This window comes from Protomyctophum parallelum (genome assembly GCF_964188405.1).
Source record: "Protomyctophum parallelum genome assembly, chromosome: 9".
Lineage (NCBI taxonomy): Eukaryota > Metazoa > Chordata > Actinopteri > Myctophiformes > Myctophidae > Protomyctophum > Protomyctophum parallelum.
In genome coordinates, this window is record NC_139706.1 from 9,242,256 (window position 1) to 9,264,728 (window position 22,473).

General features: G+C 42.5%; 1 protein-coding gene across 5 annotated transcripts in view; it reads right to left on the reverse strand.

Moving 5' to 3' along the window:
- Positions 1-11,516: 11,516 nt before the first annotated feature.
- Positions 11,517-22,473, reverse strand: part of fat3a (FAT atypical cadherin 3a) — a 249,990-nt gene continuing 239,033 nt past the window's right edge. For 2 of the 5 annotated variants that reach the window (XM_083773878.1, XM_083773877.1), the window contains exons 32-36: positions 21,083-21,323; positions 18,151-18,264; positions 15,907-15,966; positions 14,912-14,950; positions 11,517-13,185 (exon numbers count right to left, since the gene is read on the reverse strand). In XM_083773878.1, coding sequence (XP_083630004.1) covers positions 12,428-13,185; positions 14,912-14,950; positions 15,907-15,966; positions 18,151-18,264; positions 21,083-21,323 — 1,212 coding nt within the window. In that variant the 3' untranslated portion in view covers positions 11,517-12,427. The remainder of the gene's footprint in view (positions 13,186-14,911; positions 14,951-15,906; positions 15,967-18,150; positions 18,265-21,082; positions 21,324-22,473) is intronic. The other 3 variants (XM_083773881.1, XM_083773880.1, XM_083773879.1) reach the window with 2 other exon arrangements.

Genomic DNA, 22,473 nt, shown 5'->3' on the forward strand with positions numbered 1-22,473 from the left:
AAAAGCCCCAAAAGTTGACTATACCCCTCCCCGAGGTAGAACAAAGCGGGACATAGTTTTTTCATATCTTTAGGATTTCCCCTTCATGAAATGAATTGTCATCCCGTCATGAAATTGATCCATGAAGTGACTCACCATATAGGCAAAAAAACGCCTACTATGAAAGATGGAGTTCCAAGAAAATCCTTTGCCATTTTCTACCTGTTGGTTGTTTTTACATCATACTTGCATAGATGTTCTACAGGCACTATGCCTACATCCCAGAACAATCAGAATGCAAATATTTTGTATCAGCAGCCTTTTACGTACTTTCTATAGGCGGAAATTACATTTCTGAGGAATGTTCCCTTGTAATCCTGGTGATATCTTCTATAAGGGGTAGTACAAAACCTGACTGTGTTTTTTCATAACTTTGACTTGTCCTCTTCATGAAATGGATGGTCAGTAGTTTTACTTTTACTGCAAAAGTCATGAAATTAATCCATGAAATGACTCACCACATAGGCAAAAAAATGCCTATCTGAAAGAGGGAGTTCCAAGAAAGTCATTTTCTACCTGCTGATTGTTTTTACATCATACTTGCACAGATGGCCTACAGGTAGTGTCCCTAGATCCCAGAACAATCAGAATGTCAATATTTGGTTCTATGGTGAATCAGCAGGCCTTAAATAGGCGGAAATAGCAAAAGGTTGACTTTTCTGAGCAATATTCTCTTGTAATTTTGGTCCTACTCTTTATCAACAATGTGACATTCTTTTTACATATCTTTAAGATACCCTCTTCATGAAATGGATAGTCAGACATTTTACTTTTACTGCAAAAGTCATGAAAGTCATCCACGAAGTGACCATCACTGCAAAAAAGGCCTACCCTGAAAGACGGTCAACGGTTGTTTACTTGTTTTTACATCATATGCAGGCATGCGGCATGCGCAGAGGGGGGGTTGGTGGTTGGTGCTTCGGTACCTGCCCTTTTGCCTCAAAGTCCCCAAATAAATATATATATTTTTTTGATATTCAGCTATAGTGTAGATTTCCGTCTTACATAAACATTAAATTCCCATTGACAATGGGTGGAGAAGTTACATAGACGAGCAAATCGTCTAATTTTGTTCTACAAAAAGAATGGATGATGGATGATGTACAATGATAACAGCGCCCTCACTTCAGTTCACACGGGTGTGATTTTTATGTATACATGGTAATGAGAATGTATTGCTTATTTTACTAACCAAGGATACGGGCCAAGTTATTGTGGAACATAGGTCTGCTATAGTTGGTTATTTCTGATGTGAAATGGCACAAGGGATGCCCAAAAATGACCACCCCAAAATCGGTGCACACTACACATGCACACATGTGCTCTTTTCTGGGCTTTGGGTAGCTGCCCCCTCAGTGCCCTCTGCCCCTAAAGCAACCAGGATGCCAATATTTGGTTCTATTGTGAATCAGCAACCTTTTATATAAGGCTTTATTATAGTCGTAGTATAATAATAGTTTATTATAAACGTGGACTTTTCTTAGAAATATTCTCCTTTAATACTGATCCTACTATCCGTCAGTGGTAGAAAACTTTAACTTGTTCTTCCATTAACTTTGACTTGTCCGCTTCATGAAATGGATGGTCATAAGTTCTACTTTCACCTCAAAAGTCATGAAATGTATCCATGAGATTTTCAAATAAAAATGCAGAAAAGTCCCCTGCTCCATTGTCCACCTATACCTATAGGCCTACTGTTTGGATTTAATTACATCATATTTGCACTAGGGCCGGGACTAATTGCGAATAATTTAGATTAATTAACTACAGAAAAATTAATCGCGATTAACTACAGATAAATTAATCGCACATTTTTTTTCACCGCGAAACGTTTCTCACTGGGCGCTTTTCTATAGTACTGAAAACTGGAAATAATAAAAAGTCACCCCATTTTGTGTTGCCTAGAACTGGAGGTCTGACAAAAAACAGTAACAATATGTAAGTACAGCTTTGTGATGTCACTGAGATGTACTTGTTACTGTTACTAATTTTTTTTCAGACCTCCAGTTCTAGGCAACACAGAATGGGGTGACTTTTATTATTATTTCCACAACAGGTATATTAATGACAGTAAAATGTTGAAAATGAGTGGTATCCTGTAGTCACTATTCATTGATTCACTGGGATACCAAAAAACATAAAAAAAAAGGTTTCTCGCTGTTCTCGGGTTGAATATTGATATGCGATTAAAATGCGATTAATCTAGATTAATTAATCGCAAAGCCTCTGATTAATTAGATTAATTTTTTTAATCGAGTCCCAGCTCTAATTTGCACATATTATTGTCTACAGGTAGGACCCCAAGATATGTCAAAATAGTGTGCTGTAATGTGAATCAGCAGGCTTTTGTAGGCTCCAAGGCCTTGTCCTGATCTATTAATACTGTAATATTCCTACAAACAAAATGACCATGTTTTTTACCCACTTCATATTCATGTGAAATCTAAGGGTGTTTCTCAGGTAGGCGGTGTAGGCCTAATATCTCTATGCCATACTGCATTTAGACTGTATGGGCCTATAGAATACAATAACAATATGTACTTAAGCCATACTGCATTTAGACTGTATGGGCCTATAGAATAGAATACAATAACAATATGTGTCATTCCTGATGCTTTGAGGTGTAGAGATATTAGGCCTACCTGATAATCATAGATTCTATATGAATATGAAGTGTGGCATGGGTAAAACATGTTATCAAATTGTATTCCCTTCTACGCCAGGCCGAAAGGCATCACTGAGACTATATGTTTTGCACCCTGTCCATTCATCCGTGTGTCTGCCAACCGTTCTATAGACATGAAATTGGTCTTTCAGATTTTTCAGATTTCATCCTGATTGGCAGAGATGGGCAGTATTTGAAATACATGTATTTGAAATACGTATTTGAAATACTTTTTTGTATTTTGTAATTTGTATTTCGCTGGGATGGAAGAAATTAGATGTATTTTGTATTTAGATAAATTTTTTGACCCAGTATTTGTATTTTGTATCAAAATACATTTTCAATGTATTTTGCCCATCAGAGATGGGCAGTATTTGAAATACATGTATTTGAAATACTTTTTCTGTATTTTGTAATTTGTATTTCGCTGGGATGGAAGATGTATTTTGTATTTAGATACATTTTTTGACCCAGTATTTGTATTTTGTATCAAAATACATTTTCAATGTATTTTGCCCATCTCTGCTGATTGGCTAAAATTGGCTTCCAGACCACTATAATCTGTAATTGATCTGGCGGAGACCTGTACTCCGAGTGTAACACCTAGGATTCTAACCCGGGCCTCTCAAGTGGAGAGCCAACATCTTAACCACTAAGCCAAAGGGATATGATTTCCCAGTGATTCAGGGGAGATATTTGTGGTTTGTTGTGAGCCACTCTGCAGAGCACTTTTTGTACGCCGTCGCCTAGTGTAGCAGCAGTCACTTTGTTGTAGGAATTTTACAGTATTAATATCAGGATTAGAAGTGACCTGGAAAAAAATACTTGATAAAGTCAAAGTCGTACGATTTGTCACAAATGTTACTGCAGTGAAATTAGTTCTCCGCATTTGACCCATCTCTTGGAGTGGTGAGGCACAGCTGTGCCACGCTCAGGAATCATTTAATTACTGTAGTATATTTGACCCCCCCAATCCAACCCATTGATGCTGAGTGCCAACAGCCAAGCAAGGAGGCATTGGGACCCATTTTTAGTCTTTGGTATGACCCGGCCGGGGATCGAACCCCGACCTCCCAGTTCCAGGACAGACACTCCACACCACAACCACAAGGCCATTGTCTGGCCTTGTTAAACGCAGAAATATTAGACCAAAGACATTATAAAACCCGGCTGATTCACAATGCAAGCATATTTTTAAATATTTGTCTGGTTGCTTTGGGGTGTAGGGTACCTGTAGACACTGCAGGGAACATCTCTGCACTTTTTTGGTGTGGAAAGTTTATTGAAGAATTGCATGCCTTTTGCAGTTTGTTGCGTTTTGCTATTTCTGACTCTAAAAAAGACTCACTATAGAACCAAATATTGGCATTTCATGACTTCCGCATTAAAACTAAAACTTCTGACCATCCATTTTATAAAGAGGACATCTTAAAGATTTGAAAAAAACAATGTCACATTTTATTCTACCCCTGATAAGTGAATATTGCTCAGTAAAGTAAACTTTGTGCTATTTCCGCCTATTTAAGGCCTTATATAAAAGGCTACTGATTGTCAGGCACACGTGGAAAGGACTCAGGATACAGACACAAAGTCACAGAAACTGGTTTTTATTCCAAAAACTTCAAAACAGGCAAGGGGCAGGCAAAAAACAAAAACTGTAGAAGGCAAGGGTCAAAATCCAAGGCAGTCAGCGAGGGCAGAAGTACCGGCAAGGGCTTGGCAAAAATCGTGGTCTAGGAGAAGCAAAAACAGAGGTCAGACAAGGCTTGAATGTGGCTTGGGTGCTTGGAAGGTCACAAGACAATCTGGCAGAGATTGCAGAGAGACTGAGGTGCTATTTACACGAGGATGGTGTTCATAAAAAACGGCAAAATAAAGTATCGTTTGCTGCTGTCATTTAGACGAGAACCGTGTTCACAGGAGGTGAAAACGCAACGAAGTGAAACTACCTCCCAGAGTGGAAATCTTTTAGAACACCGTTTCCTATGGTCTCCGTATAAACAGGCAAAACGGTGGATCCGCAAAACTTGTGACATCATGGCTTACGTCAGCTCTGGTCGGCTCGCCCCGTGTCCTACGTTTTTACATGGTGTCATAGGCATGCGTCAGTTGCTAGGGGAAACGAACAACAACAACCATGTCGGATAGTCCGGTTTGCTGGAGGTGTGATGAGGACGCGACGTTTGTTTACTTTCTGTGTAGAAGAACGGAAGTAGTTCTACGCATGCGTGACTTATGTCTATGGTTTATATAAGCGCTGCGTCACACGGACCCCACAAGGACACGCGCCACCTAGCGACCTGGCATATATATGCATGCACTTTGTAGCGTGTTCATTCAAGTGTGCGTTCTCATGTAAATGGTCCAAAAAAATGAGAACGCAACGGGACTTTGACGTGTTATATGGAGATGGTCGCCGTCTAAAAGAGGCCTGAGTCTTAAATACTGTGGGCATGATTGCAGGGGATAGAATGCAGGTGGTTCAGACACACCCACACTCCCACTCAGACTGTGACACTGATTCACAATAAAACCAAATATTGGCATTCTGATTCTTCTGGGATACTACCTGTAGGCCATCTGTGCAAGTATGATATCAAAACAATCAGCAGGTAGAAAATGGCAGTGGATTTTCTTGGAACTTCCTCTTTCAATGTGGTGAGTCACTTCATGGATTAATTTCATGACTTTTGCAGTAAAAGTAAAACTTGGGACAATACATTTCATGAAGGGGACATCCTAAAGATATGAAAAAACTATGTCCCATTTTGTTCTACCCCTAATAAAGAGTAGGACAAGTGAATATTGCTCAGAAAACTAAACATTTTGCTATTTTCGCCTATTTAAGGCCTTATATAAAAGGCTGTTGATTCACTAGAACCAAATATTGGCATTCTGATTGTTCTGGGATGTAGGCACACTACCCGTAGACCATCTGTGCAAGTATGATGTAAAAACAACCAACAGGTAGAAAATGACAGAGTATTTACACTTTTAAGATAGGCGTTTTTTTGTGCCTGTGGTGAGTAACTTCATGGACCAATTTCATGACCTTTGCAGTAAAAGTAAATCTCGGGACAATCCATTTCATGAAGGGGACATCCTAAAGATATGAAAAAACTATGTCCCGTTTTGTTCTACCTCGAGGAGGAGTACCTCAAAAACTAAGCCTCTTTTTTAGGGGTTTTTCCTGCACTATAATGTGTGCATGAGGTGGAATGATATGACTGATGTATCATGTATGTATATGTGAAACCCTCTGCTGCCCCAGAGCACAATATCCTAACACACATCAAAAAGTCACTTTCACCTAGAAACTCCATTCACACTTTTTACTATAATTCAGCTTACTGTGGGCACACAGTAGGAGATGGAAACACAAACTGGGTTCACCAAAATGATGTATCACTGCTCAAGTGTGTTTGTATAATTATATGAAAGCCTTTTCCATTTGAATAGCATTATGCAAAGTGACATGGGCACATAGCATATATACATAGCATATGAATGAACACACATCTGTATTATTGGAGTGTTCAGTGTTTATTATTATTTTGTATAATATATAATTCTTCTATTTTCCTGCACTGACCAATGATACTGGCATAATATTGTAGTGATATTGACCATGCTAACACAGGCGAGTATCTACTGTACACAGCATTGTACAGTAGATGTGTTCCACAAACACATCCGCACAAGAAACGAGGAATTAATGTCAGCAGAAAGTCAGATAAACAAACATTGATTCCACCTCCCTGAACAGGGAGACGCAAAAAGAAGATGGGGGTTACAATAAATTCCATGTGCTTCACACGTGAAACCTGTGGAAATAAAGATAAATGAGGAAGTATCAAAAGTTCAAAACCACTTTGAACATATAACTAGGAATGATGGTGTTCCCCCGGGACGCTTGACCCATAGAATCCTCTTTGCAAGCGCAGCTATTTCCCGGCAGATAGGAACCGGGATATTTGTTACTCTGTCATTGTGTTCTTGTGTAGGCCTATAGCGTTTAATCCTCATTGGGCACAGGGCCCCACCGCGGTATACCATTCATAGAGCGCTGGTGTTGTCAGTCATGATCAAATCAAAATGTGTTGCTGCTACCGCAAAATGATTCATTACCTTCCAGAAATGACAACAATATGTCCATTTGATCCAGTCTGGGAATTGAAGACACAGCTGCTCAGTATCACCTAAAAAGGCATTATAGGACAGTGTCAGTTCACTCGTCATATTGTGTTATTATAGGTCAGAGGCTGGTTAAAATGGATTTCAAAGATGAAGCTGGGGGGGGGGGGGGGGGGGGGGAGAAGGTCTTGGCGCAAAGGACTAAAACCAGTCCCAATCCCCCTCCATGCAGTGAGTGAACCCACGAGGGGGAAAGTGGGAAAGCCTATTTAATTAAGATCCAGCGCTGGTCTAATATGGCCTTAATAAATTGAATTGCAGTGTAAAATGTCAGCAGGATTTCCTGCTTCTGTTTATTAGCGCTGCATGGCTATACAGATGCCCTGTGGATGGAGTTTCAGGGGAATCACTGAACAGGTTCCTTAGCGCTGCATGGCTCCAGATGCCCTGTGGATGCAGTTGGAGGGGAATCACTGAACAGGTTCCGAACACCGCTGGTGGATGGAGCCTGCGGCTTATGTGCCTGCGGCACATATAAGTATGTGCGAATGCGCACACAAACCCATGCCAAAGCATCTTCGGGGGTCCCCGGCCAAAAACATTGAGAACCCATACAGTACAGTACAGTACCACAGATGCCCACGAGTCTCGGAACTGGAGTCCGAGTCGAGTCGGGAGTCTTTTGACAGCGAGTCGAGTCCCGAGTCTTTTGACAGCGAGTCCGAGTCTTTGACCAAGAGTCCGAGTCGAGTCTGAAGTCTCTGTTTTCCCTCGTGTATATATTTATATGAAAAAAACAAAACAAAGGCCCATCATATTATAAACTATACCTCACTGCCCCAGGCTGATAGATGACCCGATATGGCACAGCACGGCGGCCACGGAGACGGACTCGTCGGAACACCCTTGTAACTCAAATAGTACACTAGCAAATAATATGGCTATTAGCAAAAGCACAATGTACTTCAGATGGGTCTGATTTGTTTAAATCTATGCCTAAAGCTGCTTTCCCCCCTGGTCTAATCAATTACCTTGTATAACTCATGAAGCATGCATGAACATAATTATGTTTTGTAAGCAGGAAAAGAGCTGACATTTTTAATAGAAAATTGACGATTGACGGGGCTGATCAAGAACAGTTTTTATTTTATTTTCCGCACTGAATTAAAAAAAAAACAACAAAGAAAAAGCAGTTAAAAAAGCACTCACTTTGTACACTCGACTGATGCAGTTAGAAGAGACATTCTTAATACTGCCTAAAGACCTTGGAAATCAAACGGAACCTGAAATAAACATAAAAATAATTTTAAAACAGTGGTACAAAAATGATTCCCTTGTTACCATGAAATGGTTCTGCCAAAACAAGATGAAAAAACGGTCAGTGTGTAATGTAGATTTTGTGCATTTAATACTGTGCAAAACCATAATATTCTATTGAAATGGTATAGTGGAAGAAAGACGAATAAGAGCTTAATACTGTCAAATTCCAGCAGTTGCACAGGAATGACATTACAATGACATGGTGATGTTTCATGGTCTTATTGTCCGCATCATCAAACAAACATCAGAAAGGCAGTTCAAGATTGCGATATATCTACAAAAATTGGTATTTTAACAACCTAGCTATGTACACTGTACACAGATTTGAACACAAACTTACATCTTTTATGAAGAAAAGAAAAAGAAGGAGGACTGGGTCAGCCTGGCATATTATATTACAAGACAATGCCTACTGTATGTGAGAGTCTGTTATGTTAGCTCCTCTCCATCCATCTCAGTCTCAGTCCATGTCTGTCTGTCGTTGAGGGACGTATTAAACAGGTCTTAGACGTTTCAGAGATCTCCAGAACCGACCTTTCGAGACGCCATTTTATTTTTCTCCTTTACTTGTTTCTGCAGACAGGATAGAGAAGCAACGCGGTAGCCGACACAGACTGGAATGTGACGCTGTTCAAGACACCCATACTCGCAGGAAACAAAAATTAGGCCTTGTTTTCTTTTTTGCCAGAATCAATTGCTTTCTGTTGTGCTGTTATGTTATATTTTTTTCTCCTCTTTTTTGAGGGGGTGGGGGGGGGAACTGTGGTGGTTTGTCTCTACAGTATTAAACCTGCTAGTGCAAAAAAAACAATGGCATTGATTTTGCACTTGAAATTCCAGTTAATTGAATGATGCAGCAACTGTTTGTTATTAATTATGTCATACTATGTCTAAACAAAACATACATTAATATGGCACATCATTTAAAAATTAAAACAGGCAACAACAAAAAAATTAACAAAAAGACTAGTGCAAAAATATAAATCAAAACTTGGCACACAATAACAAAGTGTTCAGGGTAAGAGGTATGTTTTAGACATCAGCTGTTGAAGAATGATGGCTGAAACCTCATGGCTTTTTTTTCTCTGCAGGCTTGATGTTTACGATAAGGGCCAAGAACATTCAGCATGAAATCATATTGCATCAAAACTATATTCATTTATGTAATTTCTTTCTATTTTTGATAGGGCTGCCCCGAACACCTGTTTTGAGGCTTTGAATCTTTTAGTGCGAATCCTCAAGAAAAGAATCAGTCAGGTTATTTCCATTATTTCACAGAGATCACTCAGTCACCACACCACAGTGCTTAATTAAATCACATGGGCTGAACGCATAGTCTGTCTTTCATACAACCTATAGTATAGTTGTGCATAGGATATGTACAGTAGTGTGGCTAATGTAGACACTAGACAAGTGATGGATACTTTGATTAAGAACTGCTGTGAATTACCATGAGCAGCAGAACAAATAAATAATGCACCAGTGGCTGAGAATAAAAAAAATAGGAAATGGACCCCCAATTCAGATCTTGCATTGTTTAAATATATATATGTTTTTATCGTTCTACTCATAACGTCACTCATTACGGTTAAACAGCAGTTCCGTCGCAACCAAACACTTTGCAGAGGGCGCGGGCAAAACAACTAAACAAAACAATAAACCCAGTCGAAAAGTGTTGTGAGGATTTCATTCCAGGCTCTGTAAGATAAGCATCCTTTCATTTATGTGGAAAGGAATTGCTAGACAATGGTAGGACGTACGGCCTGATTGAATGAAGCAAAAATATAATCTTAGGACGGAAACATTTCTGTCAGGCAAAGTGCTAATCTGTGATTTGTGAAACAGCAAGACGGGAGTCGAGCCGCCCACAAACTAATGCTCCGTTTCCTAAACAATATATATTATGTAGAACTGATGTTATCGTTCTAAACCTACTGTATCCATTACCATTTATTAATGCCATTGAACATGAATCCTTTGCTTTTGACCAATTCAAATATTCACTGATCAACTAAAGTATTTAATCTTAAAATGATGAATAACCCAAAATAGAGGATCTACCAGCGAGGGCTGAGGCTCACCTACTGGAGTAACTGCACATCACTAGGCGATGGTGACGTGGGCCTTTTTTTTAAGGGAATCAGTATTCAGTATATCAGCACTTGGTAGGCAGTTCCGCGTGAACTCCCATTAGGGTGTTCTTTTGGGGGAGTTTTCTTATTATGGGGGGAGTTTTCTTATTATCAGGACCTCCAACGTTGGCAGGTCTATGGTCTCCTGGCAATTCATGCAAGTTCCCATGTCCTCTACCCATAATGAGTGACTTTACAAGTTAAAACAGGTCATGAAAGTAACCCCGGTTTGGAACAATACCTCTCACAGGGCGCTGCAGTCATCACGTTGCGTGGTCACGTGATCGACACCAGCCAAACAAATTAATTGCACGATTCAAATGAAATGCTGTAGGTGCGAATCCACCAGAGAAGTACTAAATAAACATTATGATATAAAACCATAAATCATTTTTCCAGATATGTATTTTTGATCTGGCTGTATTTAGCCTCAGATGGAGTTTACCACCAGCTTTGGGCTGCATTCACCACCAGTGCCCTGGGAAGGAGTAAGCTGTACGGTTGAGTCAGTATCTTCAGACGGGCGAGCCAGTGTCGCAGACATTGTCGCATTGGTCAGCGACAGGACTGCTCCAGGTCTGCCCATGAGGGGTGCGCGGGATGCGTTTCATAAAAAAAAGAAAAAGCTCACCACAATCCAGGTCTAGTCACCCGTCGGCGTGTGCACGAAACAAGCACGCGCCCGACAATTTTACGGGATCCACGCCCCGTGAAAATACACTTGCGTAAATCGTCCCTCAACTTCCCCGCCCGTCCAAAATAAACGCACGCCTCTCACTGAAAATGAATTACTAGGCGCGTCAGTCGCTCCGCATCTGAAAAGGCCTTAAGCGACACCTTATTGTGCAGCTCAGATCCTCTACTTTCATAACCTGACGCTGCCAGATCCAAGAAGCTTGCTACACAATTTTGTTTCACAGCTTATTGGGATCTGGGATCGCGGAAGCAAATTCGATGACGGGGCTGTTCCTTTTTTTCAAGATACTTGGTAGATGATTGGATGGGACTATCACCGTGTGGGCGTGCAAACACAACCAATCATATTGACGTGTCTATATAGCTTCACATCCGGTTTCGCACATATCCCGCCCTTAGCTCACGCTGATTGGTTCGTTACGGAACGGATTTGTGTCAGCTCAACTCCCTGAGAGATCCCAGATGAGTGCTGTGTTGGGTAACATGGTTACCCAATACCGCCCCCATCTGGCAGCGTCAGGTTACTACTTTCATATGTAATGAGGGAAAGAAATGCTAAAAATGCAAAAAGAAAAAGAAAACCAATGGCCATTTGGTTGCTGCATTCGGCCACATAGTATGTCGTCAAGTTTGAGTTGGGTGTGGTTTAGAAATAATGAAATGAACCTAAAATAAAACAAAAGGGAAATTGTGTATTTTAATTGAGTAAGTGGTCCTTTGAGCCTCTGTAGACCTCCATAGCAAGAGAGGAGAGCTTTGTTGTGGCAAGTCTAGCAAAACATCCTATTACTTTTCAACAGGGAGAGTCTTTCACAGTATACTGACCTTTCAGTTACATGATTGTCCTCTTTTTCTTAACCTTCATCATTCCTTCATTCATTACATTCTTTACCATACCTCTTCATTTTAACCTTTTTCTCTCTTTTTTTTGGTTAGTCTTTCTTATTCACATTCTCGATCTGATTCTATACACACTTGCATGGCATATCTAGTACACCAACGACACCTCCCTATGCACAAGGAAGGACACTTGGCTCTACATAAGATCCACTGCTAGCTAGGGTCCGCACACAAGCTTCATGTGTGGTGTTCCCCTATGACTTGCTTTCATTGTAGAGAATAACAATTGTGGAAGATAGTGCTTGAAACAGGGGCGTGGGGCTTGTGGTTTTAACAGAAGTGCCCACAGTACATGGGGGTATTTTACTTCTTAATTAAGGTGTGTGTGCCTGTGCGTTCACAGCTTCCCAAAACAGCAGTGACTGTCTGTAAAAACAAAGGGCTCCTCTCTCCATGACGTGACATCTGTTATTTGCATCCATTGCCGTTTGTGCTCCACTGTTTACTCCGTGTCTCGCTGCCCTCGTGGCTCATCAAATCGACCCAGAAGTCCCTGCGAGTCTGTCTCTCAGGGTATTATCGTTTTGTTTTGGGGGAAAAGTCACACTTCCGTCTGTTGCTGTGAATCCACAATAATGGTCACCCCCAGACGGAGCTCGTCCATGCTGTCAAAGTCACTGCCGGCCGGGTCCGATGAGTCGTCGAACCCGCTCGGCGCCGACACGTCGGAGGCCGACGACACGGCACCGACCGACAGCCTCATGTTCAGCGACACATTGTCGTTGTCCGTGTCGCCGCTTCCCGGCGTGACCGCCCCTCCTCCCACAAAAGTGCTAAACTCCTCCCCTAGGGGGACGTCGCCACCAGGCCCCCCCAGGGTCTCTCCCAGGGGCAGCTGGTGGGGGGGCAGGTACTGGCTGGGGTGGAAGTGAGGCCTGGCGGCCGGGTGGCAGCGCCCCCCCGCGCTCCCGCTCCCGCTGCTCAGAGTGCTCTCCTTGGAGGCGGGCTGCCCCCCGGCCGCGGCAGCGGAACCCAGGGGTTCGTACTGCTCCGGGTAGTCCTCGCCGCATGCGGCGGGCAGAGGCGGGGGCAGCTGGTCGTGGTGGCTCAGGAACTCCTCCTCGTCATGGGGAGGAGGGTAGTCGCTGTCGATGTCGTAGCCGCCCAGGTAGTAGTCCGACTCCAGCTCCCTGGCGCTGCCTCCCAGACGGGGAGGGGCGGCGGAGCCCCCATGAGACGCCCCCACCTCGCCCCCACCTCCGCCCCCACCGGCCCCGGGGCTGGCCTCGTACCCGGGCACCTCCTCGATGTTTGGTAGCCTGGTGCTGGGCATCCAGTCCGACGTGTCCCAGTGGTATGCTGTGGAGCGAGGAGAGGGGGAACAGGGGGAGTCAGTTCCTGTGGGTTTATGTGAGAGTGGCTCTAAAGGTCTTTACACGCCGGGGGCCGAATTTTCGACGTGAATAATTCGCTTAAAAAAAAGCATCAGCAATGAATTTCCCCGGAGCAAAAATGTGACTCTTTTTTCGTTCTGCTGTCGAGTTTTGCGGACATTCGCTGGCGAATGCTACACCTCTGACCAATCAAAATGCACCCCAAACTGCGTTTTGGTCTATAAACAGCGGCGTACCGTATACAGTAGTGAACGTAGCCTACCTGCCGTGATTGTGAACAGAGCCCCAAAAAAAGTCTTGTACCGTTCCCTTTTTTTTCCTTCTTTATAATTATTTGTTCGGCCCAAAATGTTTTGTTTATTGTCATGATTTGTCAGGAGCCGAGTTGGCTTTGTCCGAGGCTTTAAGGTAATAAATAAATAAATACTTTCTGAAACGTCTATGGGGAAAAAATAATGTGAAATTCTCTTCCGGGACGGCCGGGCCGCTCGTCTTTCTGAAAGCTGCGGGACTGCGACGCTCTATACGGTAATATTACGGTATGCTCGTGGTGGTCCACTACACATGCCTGTGGACTACGACTGCAAAGTACACAAGTCATGCTCAGGGACAATATATACAGGTCTTGAAGGTAAAGCACAAAAAAAAAAAAAAATGTATTGGGAATATGTTAGATCTGTGTGTTTATTTCTCATCGGGGTGCAACATGCACAGAACAGAAGGGGTGCTGTGAGGTTTGGGGGAGGAGGAGGAGGGGGTGACAGGCAGCAGCATGCTGAGCTTCGTTGGGAATTAGAAGAGCCAGGCTATGTTGTAGGATATCAAAGACCACTGGGTAATAGGATCATATGATTAGACAGCAAACACAGCTCAGTGGAACTCCATATACACAGTATTAACAAAAGCACATAAAAAAAAAAAAAAAAGAGCTGTGAGTGAAGATGCAACAGCAACAACAAAAATATGTAATCAAATCAAAACTAAACGGAAGAATGGTCATGCGGCACATGAAAACAAAACAGAATACTGATATGGCGCTGAAAAAAAGATTAATAACAGATTAGTGTCATCGCAGCTCAAAACACAAGTTATACACAAGTCAGTGCTCCACAAAGGGAAAACATAACAGCACAAAACCAGCACTCGAGTTAAAAATAAAATAATAAATGTCAAAACAAATGGTGTTGAGAGGCTCAGTGTGTCCTCATGTCAGCGGCAGCAGGCAAGAGCAGACATGTGCATTGTGTGCAGAGGTGGCCAGAACTGGAGGAAGAGGGAGAGGGGAAGGATGAGGAAGAGGAGGAGGAGGAGGAGAGGCAGGGATAAAAGGGTCACTTCCCCCTCCTCAGCGCCACACAAGGTGGTTTGGTTTCCAGGGAGGACAAGCGGGGCTGCTGACTCAGCTCAACACAACGACATGAAGGGCGACATGCTATGTTGGTGCTGTGTTGGACACTCAATCACTCACACAGGATCACAAATACACTCTCCACAACACAAATACCAAGGCCCCCTCTCTCACAGACACACACACACACTTACACTTGAACTGAGGAGGGATGGGGGGGGGGGGGGGGGGGGTAGAGGACGGTGATAAAAATAAATAATGTGGAAACGATTAATTAAGATGGAGAAAGCCAAGAAAGGAAAGAGACAGGAAGGAAAAGGGGAAAAAAGAGGGAGAGAATCACCTCTGTTGTAGGTGGACTGACCTTGGTCCATGACTGACACTGTCAGGTGGAAGATAGCAAAACAGAGGAAGCGCTTTAGTGTGCATATTAAAGTGTTTTGTCAGCAGGACACGACGAATATCGAGTGAGTGCATCCGATGGACTCTATGCATACACGCTAATTAAGGCTACACAATATATCGTTATTGTATCGTTATCGTAGGTATGAACATGAGTGCAATTTCAGTATCGCAAAAAGGCAACGGTATCGCGATATATTGATAAATACAATATATTGTCGATTCATCAATATATCGTCCACATCGATATATCGTCCATGCTACTGTAGTTTTCATTGTCGCTACACTTTTTAACGGTAATATCGTATTGTGCGTGTTGGCTCACTGGAAACACTTTTGCTACAGAATGTCAGAAATGTCAGAAGTGTCCTTGAGTGGCTTCCAAATGGCCCCTTTTGGGTGTGATCAAATGTTCCATTCGTACACTCTCAGAGTTAGGTGGGTCCTTGAAATACAGCTGTAACCCACCCAGCATACCAGTGGTACGAGTAGTGTGTGTGTGCGCATGCGTGCGTGCGTGTGTTGGTTCTGGGAGTATCCTGAGAAGAGTAATGTATTGGCCCACTCGTTTGTTGTTGAGCCTCAAGCCTCTAAATGTCGGCCATGATGCATGTACAGCGTTGGGAGCTAATGTCGGCCATGATGATGTACAGCGTTGGGAGCTTTGTATAAACTGAAATACACACACTAGGTATAAAGTATAGACCGAACGCAATATAGCCGTCACAACATGACAACATACACGTCTGTGGCTATAATTAATGTGACTGAAGAGAGCATATGCAAAGTAGCATACAAGTCAGCCATTTTGGCCATTCATTGCTACTATATGTAGCTTCCATCACAGCACTGCCATAAAAAGCGTGGTGGAAATAGTTGGAGATAATAGAGAGAGAAAGAGGAGATTGTAGAGGAAATGAGGATGAAACATGGTACCTTCATTTTCAATTGTGTCGACAGCATCATTGACCAGTCGAATGACGGTCACTATGGAGGCTTGTAGAGAGAAGAAGGAGACAAGTTTTCAAATACATGTCAGCAGAATGATAGACGCCTCGTACGGCGCTCTGGCCCCCATCGCCTGTATTAGCGTTGCATAGAGCCTAGTCTCGTGTGGCCAGACTGTTGCCTCCTGCAATTTTCAAGTGCTTGAACTGATCATACAGTCTGGAGCAACGGAAGCTCTGAAACTCTGAGCGGAAGTGAAGCCTCCTTCCCCACTTCCGTTTTAGTCTCCACAGTCGCGGCAATTGTATCGTAATATGAATCAAAATCGTCTTAGCATATATAGCTTTCTGCCATCAGAAATGGCAATACAAAAATATAAAGATAATTTAAAATATATTTCCGTGAACCGAAATGCCAGCTTTCATGCTCGGATTTCGGGATGTGTAGTTCCAGAGTCCAGACTCTATATATAACATTGAGAGATTGTGGAATAGTTGTCTGGCTATGCGAGACTAGATAAAGCATAATTTACACTCTGTCGCTGTCACACACCTGTGCTGCTCAATGAAACTACCTGATTCCAACACACCAAAACAAAACAGTTTTCAGTTGAAAAGTTTTCATTGAACATCACGGCATACAACAGTATGTAGAAATGAGAGGGGGAGTATCAATCCTTCTAGCGGGTGCAGTACTTAGTTTAGACAGTTTTTGGTTTAAACTAGTCATTGGTTAGACCAGTCATTAGTCCTACAAGTATCACCTATCTCAAACCCTCACCTAACCTCCCATGGGGCAGCACACCTAAACCTAACCTTAACCCATGTCTAACCAATGACTAGTCTAAACTAAGTATGCACCCTCTTCTAGCTTCATTTAGAAGTCTGTATTGCATGTACTATGCATGTACTGTAACTATCATAATGTTAACAATATGAAACATCAAAGTGAACAGAGATTAAAACGATTATCCTTACACAAATCCAAAGTAAAATGCAAAAAAAGAAACAGTAATTAATAGAATAATTAACACAGGGTAATTCTACACTTTTCAGCTGCTGACACCAATCAAAGTTTGGCCAATGAAACATAGGATGATAACATGTATACACAGTATATAACATGTTAATATGGTTGTTGGGGCATACGTCTATTACATAATTTATTCAATTATGTACTCTGATGATTATGAGGAAAAAATGCATATATTTTAAGAATGACTGAATGAATGCTGAAAGAAGCATATACAGAATAAAAATAATAAAAAAACAAACGAAAAACAAACACACACACACACAAAGTTATAGAATATGCATATAACTGCATACACAACTCCAGCACGATACGCCACAACCACAAAACACAAAACACCACCACATCATAAAGCAGCAATCAGCCAAAAAATATATTACGCTATTCTGGGGTGGTTGTCATAAGTCATAACATCACACTGACACATAATTACATAGTCTGTATGAAAATGTAAGGCTAAATAAGAAGAGCAAAACATTGCATGTGAACAAAAAACAAATAACAATACTTGTCACATAACCGGCATACATACATAAGCAGCACATGAGCAGCAAATAGGAGCAAATGCAAAACATGTAAAAGAATGATGATTTGGTTGCGCTTGCTTGAAAAAACAAAAGAAAACTAAAATATTATAATAAAAATGTCTTTCCTTATTTCAATTGCATTGCAAAGCAGTCTCAGTGCAAGCAAAGACATCCCGCAGGGTGTATAAACTGGGACTGACACATTTATCGTTGGTTGCACGACTGTGTTATCCTTCCTATTTTCATTGCGTAATGCCTAATTTGTGTTCAATGTTGCACAATGGCGTGCGTGACAATATCCGACCTACAAGCTCACAGCATGTGAAAGCTTGTACTGTAGGTGGGGCATTTTCAGCGTACTGTGGTATGAATCAGGCTCAGTGGCCTTGTGGTTAGACTGTCTGCCCTGGTCATACCAAAGACTGAAAAACATGGGATCCAGTGCCTCCCTGTTTGGTTGAATTGGGCGGGGTAAGATCAACTACAAATGATTGGCTTGGCTGTGGCTCACCACTCTAAGAGATGGGTCAAATGCGGAGAACACATTTCACTGCGATAACAAATAGTAGGAATTTGACTTTTGACTTTGAGGCTTAACACGGCCGTGCAACAAAGTTTATTTAGGCTGAAATGTGCTCATAAACCAGTATAAAAGGGAGGGAGCGTATCTTACCATTGTCATCACAGGAGTCGGACTGGAAGGAGCTCAGTGACTGAACCTCAGAATTGCTGCCCTTGTTGCTCCCAGAGAAACAGGTGACCTCCTCACCCATGTCCACCATTTTACCTGCCAGAGAGAGAGCAACGGTTACTCTTGGTCAAAACGTTGGGGATACAAACGAGGACATGTTTTTAAAGAAATGGAATCTTAAGACACATCCTTGATGTGAATGAGTGCGTTTAAATACACAAACGTGATCAGGGTCAACTTTCCCCCAAAAGATCCCCAGGCTGTGATACAAACTTAACAAGAAGCCTCAACACCACAAATAAAAACATCTCAATTTATAGAGACATGTTTTTATTCTCTTGGTGATTTACTCAGCCATCGAAAGAGCACTAGATACAAAAATAAAATAAAATAAAAAGTCTTCAACCAGCCAAAATTCTCACATGTCTCCCCCCTTCCCTGTTCCCTCCATTGGCTCCCGGTTGCTGCCCACACAGAGTACAAAACTCTGATGCTGGCCTAAAGTGTAAATTGTAATTGTAAATGTACACATACTATGCATTTATAGTACGGCTACAAATATCATTTTTGTAGTTCAAATGTCAACATCATGGCTTCCAGTGAAATGTCACGGAAAACAAAGGTAGAGAAAACAAGAGTGAATTTCAATTACATTTTTATTCAATGAAGGCTGGATAGCCGAAACGTCTGTCTTTCAGTATGGTGTAGAATATCAAAAATAATTGAAATTCACTCTTGCCGTTGCGTGCGACCCAGTACCAGATTGTTTTTCTGTGATGCTGATCTGAGTGGATATTGCACCAGAAGTCAGAGGGCGGTGGTCATTTCTCCAGCGAAATGTCACCAGCTAATGACGTACTGTAGGGTTGGCTGACGTGGAACATTTGTGGATCAGAAATGTTTGCCATTGGCGGTCCGAGCACCCAGGCTGCTAATCCAGTCTGACAGTGTGTTGTGGGTTCGACTACCGATCCCGACGACCTTTGCATCTCCCTCCCCCCATTTCCTGTCAACTTACTGCACAGTGTACACTATCAAATAAAGGCTCAAAACCAAAAGAATAATTGTTTGATGTTGTATTTTGTTTGCCTAGCAGGTCGTAGGAGTAGGCATTTTTTTTAATTATATTATAATTTTTATCCCACGATTTTGTAACCCTTTTTTCACCCCTGTGTCAATTATCTAATGTGATCCTGGGCTCTACACACCCTCAGCCAACCCGGGGAGAGCAACAGACTAGAACTCATGCTTCCTTCATGCATGAGTGTCCAAGTTGCTCCAGGGAGTTTCCCTGGTTGGACGTAGTGAGTTTCCCTGGTTGGACGTAGTGAGTTTCCCTGGTTGGACGTAGCGTGTGGGAGGAACACGTTATTCCTTTACACCTGACAGGGTTAGGGAGTTTCCCTGGTTGGACGTAGCGAGTGGGAGGAACACGTTATTCCTTTACACCTGACAGGGTCAGGGAGTTTCCCTGGTTGGACGTAGTGAGTTTCCCTGGTTGGACGTAGCGCGTGGAAGGAACACGTTATTCCAACCGGTTCCTTAGAAGCTTCTTCTTCATGTAAGATGTAATCATCAAAGCGTTTATACGTGGGTTTGAATAATACATGTTCAGAAATACATCTTACATGCTAATACACAAGTAGACCTGCATACAAATAATGATACACACATACATGCCCGTGTGACACACACACACACGCACGCACACACGCACGCACCCACGCACGCACCCACGCACACAGGCTTTGGAGTAGAGAACAACAGCCCGAGGTCTACAGATATTCTGTACACACCTGTAAACAACACACATACATGCCCGTGTGACACACACACACACACACACACACACACACACGCACACACAGGAAATGGAAGCCAGTTTGGTCTAATTAGTATGAACGTGATAAACTGGGTATGATTGTCTCTGAGTGGTACCATGAATATGGATGGCTTACAACAATAGACTCCCAACTGAGGACTAATGGCTAGGAAGGAAACAGCTAGGAAGCAACAACAACAAAAACAGCTTCTCAAGGACAGACAAATACAAGGGCATTTGGAGAGTAAGAAGCAGGCCTGCGCGCGCGCGCGTGCACGCGCGCGCACACACACACACACACACACACACACACACACACACACACACACACACACACTAAACTAGCACCACAAATAAGGTGGCAAATCCCGCCTATACTTCTTGTTTGCATTTTGTGACAGACTGTACACAGTCACAGTCACATACTGTACACAGTCACAGTCACGTGCATCTACTATATGAAGAAACATTCCTATAAAGCAGGAGTTTTCAACTGATTGTGAACGAGGCACTTAGGGCTCTATTTTCGTCCATGCTAAACCCCTTATCCCCAAACTACTTTACCCTTTCTTACTATTTTGAAAAACATCGTTTGAATAGTTAAAATAGCCAATCTACATCGACAGTGTTGTGAGCTTGTAGATTGGCTATTTTAACTATCCGATATTTTTTTTTTAAAGTAAATAAGGCAAAGTAGTTTAGGGATAAGGGGTTTAGCATGGACGGGAATAGAGCGCTTAGAATCAACCAGGGGAGTGTAAAATGGGGAGCGTAAAATGAAACCCAAATGGACCTTTACGGGTCCATTTGGTTTCAATTTACACCCTCAAGAATACAATTATTAAACTGATCAACGTTTTGCCTGTTAACTTCGGTACCACATCAATACAGCATGGAATTCTGGACAAAATCTTATCCAACAACAACAAATAATGATTTAGTTTTGTTTCCGAGAGGCTAAATCTCATCAATTGGTGCTCAAATACAGAATAACAATTGGGCCTTGATGTGAAAAATGTTGAAAAACCACTGGACTACACGAAACAAACTCCACCACGGACGGACGGACCGCACGCCGTGCACGCTGCTCACCATCGTCGCAGTCCCACGCCGGGCTCTTGCGTATGGAGTCGCAGTCGGAGCGGCAGGGCGACACCGGGGGCAGGTTGGGGGCCACGCTGCACACCACCACGCCCCTCCGCAGCGTGGTCCCCCCGATGCGCTCCAGGATGCGCGGCGACTCCCCCGAGCCCGGGTGGAAGGTGCTCATCTCCGTGTGCTCCGCCGCCCGCCCGTCCGCCATCTTCTCCAGCGTGGAGCACCGCGCGTCTCCCTGGGTGACAACAAGCAATCATTGTTAGTGTCACGTCACGGTTTTAACAAGTAAAAAAGGGGTTTTTGTGCATAGTTTCAATCGTGATATTTTTCCAAGAAAACTAAAAGGGAAGGAGAGGGTAAGGAGATTAAGGTGTAAAAGCTCTTTCCACACACAAACAGCTGCAGCTAATTTACAAACAGCACAGCCGTAGATGGTCTCTCTTATCTTAGTTGCAGGCTGTACAGCCGTACAACCATGGTCTACGTTGTTCTACGTTGTTACGTTCTTAGGTGCTATTTACACGAGGATGGTGTTCATATAAAACGTCAAAATAAAGTATCGTTTGCTGCTGTCATTTAGACGAGAACCATGTTCTCAGGAGGTGAAAACGCAACGAAGTGAAACCACCTCCCAGAGTGGAAATCTTTGAGAACGCAAAACGGTGAATCCGCAAAACTTATGACATCATGGCTCACGTTGGCTCACAGCGCATATGTTTATTACATTGATGCAGAGCCATATCATTATGAGTTCCTGAACAAGCCTCCCTCCTCGGCTACAAAGTGCTGCTCATCAGCGATGGTGAATGTAAAACCATGATGTAAATAAAAAGCCTTGTGATAGACGGCAGCCGCGGCAGCAGCGTTTTTGTAGCCTAATGTATTATAAAATATATACCATCTATATACCATGGGCTGCCCAGAGCAGTGTTGCGCCGCAGTTTTTTGGCAAATCTAAGCTAGCAAATTTAAGACCATCTCTTCAAAATAAGAGTATCCTCTAGTTTAATTTGCACATTAAAACTACAAATTAAGCATTTAAATGATGCTATAAGACACACATTATGTTTCTGTGTTATTTAATTGCTTATTTTTACACAGAAACATAATGTGTGTCTTTACAATAGCTGTAATGTAATAATAATACTAATAATGTAGTGTAATCATTATTTAATTAACGACACTTTTATTCTGAAAGCAACCGGATGTCTTAAATTTGCTCGCTCTCAAACAGGAAGTTCTAGATTTGCCAAAAAGACGGAGCCGTGTTGCGCAGGCTTGCTTGAAGGGGTTCTTCTTCTTGTACGTGGGTGACCTGTCTATTTGGCAGCCCGTTATCGCCACCTAGCGACATTATAGCATAATAGCACATTATAGCATAACGT